The 2,500-nt window shown below is 35.1% G+C and overlaps 1 protein-coding gene across 5 annotated transcripts in view; it reads right to left on the bottom strand.

The window, feature by feature from the left end:
* The window catches only part of LOC122249716 (uncharacterized), a 31,316-nt gene that overhangs the window by 28,061 nt on the left and 755 nt on the right, over positions 1-2,500 (bottom strand). Inside the window, exon 2 of one of the 5 annotated variants that reach the window (XM_043010823.2) lies at positions 392-453. The exons of 3 other annotated variants lie outside the window; for them this stretch is intronic. Coding sequence is in view for 1 of the 2 variants with exons in the window: in XM_086533107.1 (XP_086389233.1) it covers positions 822-830 (9 nt within the window). In the remaining variant the exon portion in view is untranslated. Of the gene's footprint in view, positions 1-391; positions 454-821; positions 846-2,500 lie in introns of those variants that run through there. One more of the 5 variants, XM_086533107.1, reaches the window with a different exon arrangement.

Here is a 2,500-nt window from a genome sequence, read left to right on the forward strand (position 1 = left end):
CAAAATTTGTTTATCTGAACTATTTCTTTCTCTGATCTGAATGCATTATATTTTTACTCTGAAAGGCTGATAGTCAATTTCTTTTTAACTATACTATATGCTCACAATATTGTATGCATAAAATGGATATATGAAACGATATAAAATACTGTGCTGCATATTAATTATTACAATGTTATAAATGTAAATCCTTTGAATATGCTGATTTAGAGGTATGAGATAAATACCTTTAATATTATGACCAGAGAGATTACAGGAGTTGCAAGTTATCTATTAAGTATAATTTTAGAAAGGTAGAATTATGGACATTTCCCCACATGTTTTTACTATAAAGCAATAATGTTGACAGGAAAAGAAATGAATAGAGATTAATGTGAAATGCAAATAATACCTGCTTGCTTAACAGGCATCACGTGGAGAGGAGACATCAAGTGGATGAGGCTTCACCATCACCTGTCAAATGCAGTCTTTTAAATTGCTTAAAACATTTTTACATATCTTGGCTTTTACTTTTCTTCATGTTCTAATATGTGATTATTGATTTGCGAAAGGCCATCCTGTGAAAATTAGTGCCAGCTTCTCAATTCTTTTCTTTTCAAACTTGCATGATGAGTTCTTTGCAAAATACCATTAACTAGTTTCTTTGTTTGAAATTTAAACTGATATTTCTTATTGTATTGCTTTTGTGCACCTCCCTAGCTGAGTTTCATTATTTAAAATGCTAAATTTTCCCATGTACTCCAATAATCTTAACTGATTGCAAGATCATCAATCTGAAATAAGTTTAACAGTTAATAAACAAGGAGGACCTTACTACATACATCATTCATAAGAGCTGATGTCCTGATCAGTGGTTTCCAAATTGTGGGTCTTTAAAAAACATTAAACTTTGGTGCCAATATTTTCCTAGGTTTGTGGAAGTCAGAAAAAAATAATGCAAATAAGACCTATCTTCACTACATGACATGAGGATTGACAATTACCATGAGTGAGACTATACCACATCTAAAATGCATTATTGCTAAATTCAGTTTCCATGCCAAATTTTCACTTTTTTAGAATTCAAAGTTAATGCCAAACCATTAACAAATAAATGCATTTTTCATTACCAAAACTGACCCAAATTGGTAACGAAAATTACAAAACACCATGTAATGCACATGCGCAAAGGACATGCTGTTGTGTTAGCTGATTCACTCCAGCTAAAATATGGTAGTTTTTGTGCATATCTTAAAGCTACAATGCTGTAGGTTAGCGACTTCATTTCATAATCATTGCCTGACATGGTTGTGTGGGAATTTTGACTGATTATAAAATCATCATCAAATCATCTAAACAAAAAAATCAGGGTCAACTGAATCCTCCCCTAGGAATAACCAAGGCCCACTTTTAGTTCTTAATAATACAACTGAAAGTCCTATAATCAACGAGGCTCCTGTACCTCCAGTGCCGTGCTGAAAGCCAAACCAATCCTCCACATGTATTCTCGTACGAAAGAGCTTGAATCAGTTCCTTATCTGACAAGAATTTACCAAGTCTACAGGCTGTATCTTGCCAGAAAATATGGTTTGAAAACCATACCTAATAGCCAATTCATCTAAAGACAACCAATCAAAAGTAGCTCTGTATCAATGGGCCAATCACAAGGACAGCTTCATTTCACTTATTGTGTGTCAGTGTTGATATGTATCATAGTGCTTGCATGAACACAGTAGCACTATTACAGGAAGCTACATTGGCTGCAATACAGAATTCATATTAACAATGTATGCTGAAGATTTATTGTCAGATAAGGAATTGATCAAAGTTCTATCTTGCCAGCTTATACAAGGTGGATGTTTGACAGCCCTTTGCCACAGCACTGACAATTTCAGGGGAAACCAAAAGTGCTGTGTATAAGGCATTCCATTCACATGTAATTTTTACTCTTCTTCATTTTTTCTCTTAAAATGTTATAAATTAGAGAGAAATCATGCTCAAAGTATAAAATTTGTGTCTCCCTTCCCAGACGAAGCCAAATCAAGAAACTAAGGCAAGTGTGCAGGAGGTATTTCCCTCATAAAACTGTTGCACACCAGAAAATCAGAATATTTGCCGTTGCACACAGATCTCTTATTGAAAAGTGTCGTACTCTGCAAACTGGTCGCAGTGGCCAGGAATGTTGGCAAATTAAGAAAAAATTTAGATATGTAATAATCTTTCACAAAAGTGCATAGCTTGGTCAAACATGTCGGCCATGTCAGACTGAGATCCAGGGCAAGAAAACTAGGATATCATTGAAATTAATGTTACCATAGTAGAGTGAAGGAAAGTGTTATGAATGTCATCAAGAAAATTAGGTATTTTAGTATCAATTGGTAATGCCAAGGAGCACTGCCTCATCCTCCTTCACGCCAGCACACCAGGGATTTTGGCAAAAAATGCCACACTTTCCAGACATGCCTCTGCCACTGGATGGGAAGGGAGGGGTGCAAACACAGAAACTAATAGTTCTTGATGG

The sequence above is a fragment of the Penaeus japonicus genome, unplaced genomic scaffold (genome assembly GCF_977035675.1).
Source record: "Penaeus japonicus unplaced genomic scaffold, GWHDUDI00000001_assembly GWHDUDI00000038, whole genome shotgun sequence".
Classification (NCBI taxonomy): Eukaryota; Metazoa; Arthropoda; class Malacostraca; order Decapoda; family Penaeidae; genus Penaeus; species Penaeus japonicus.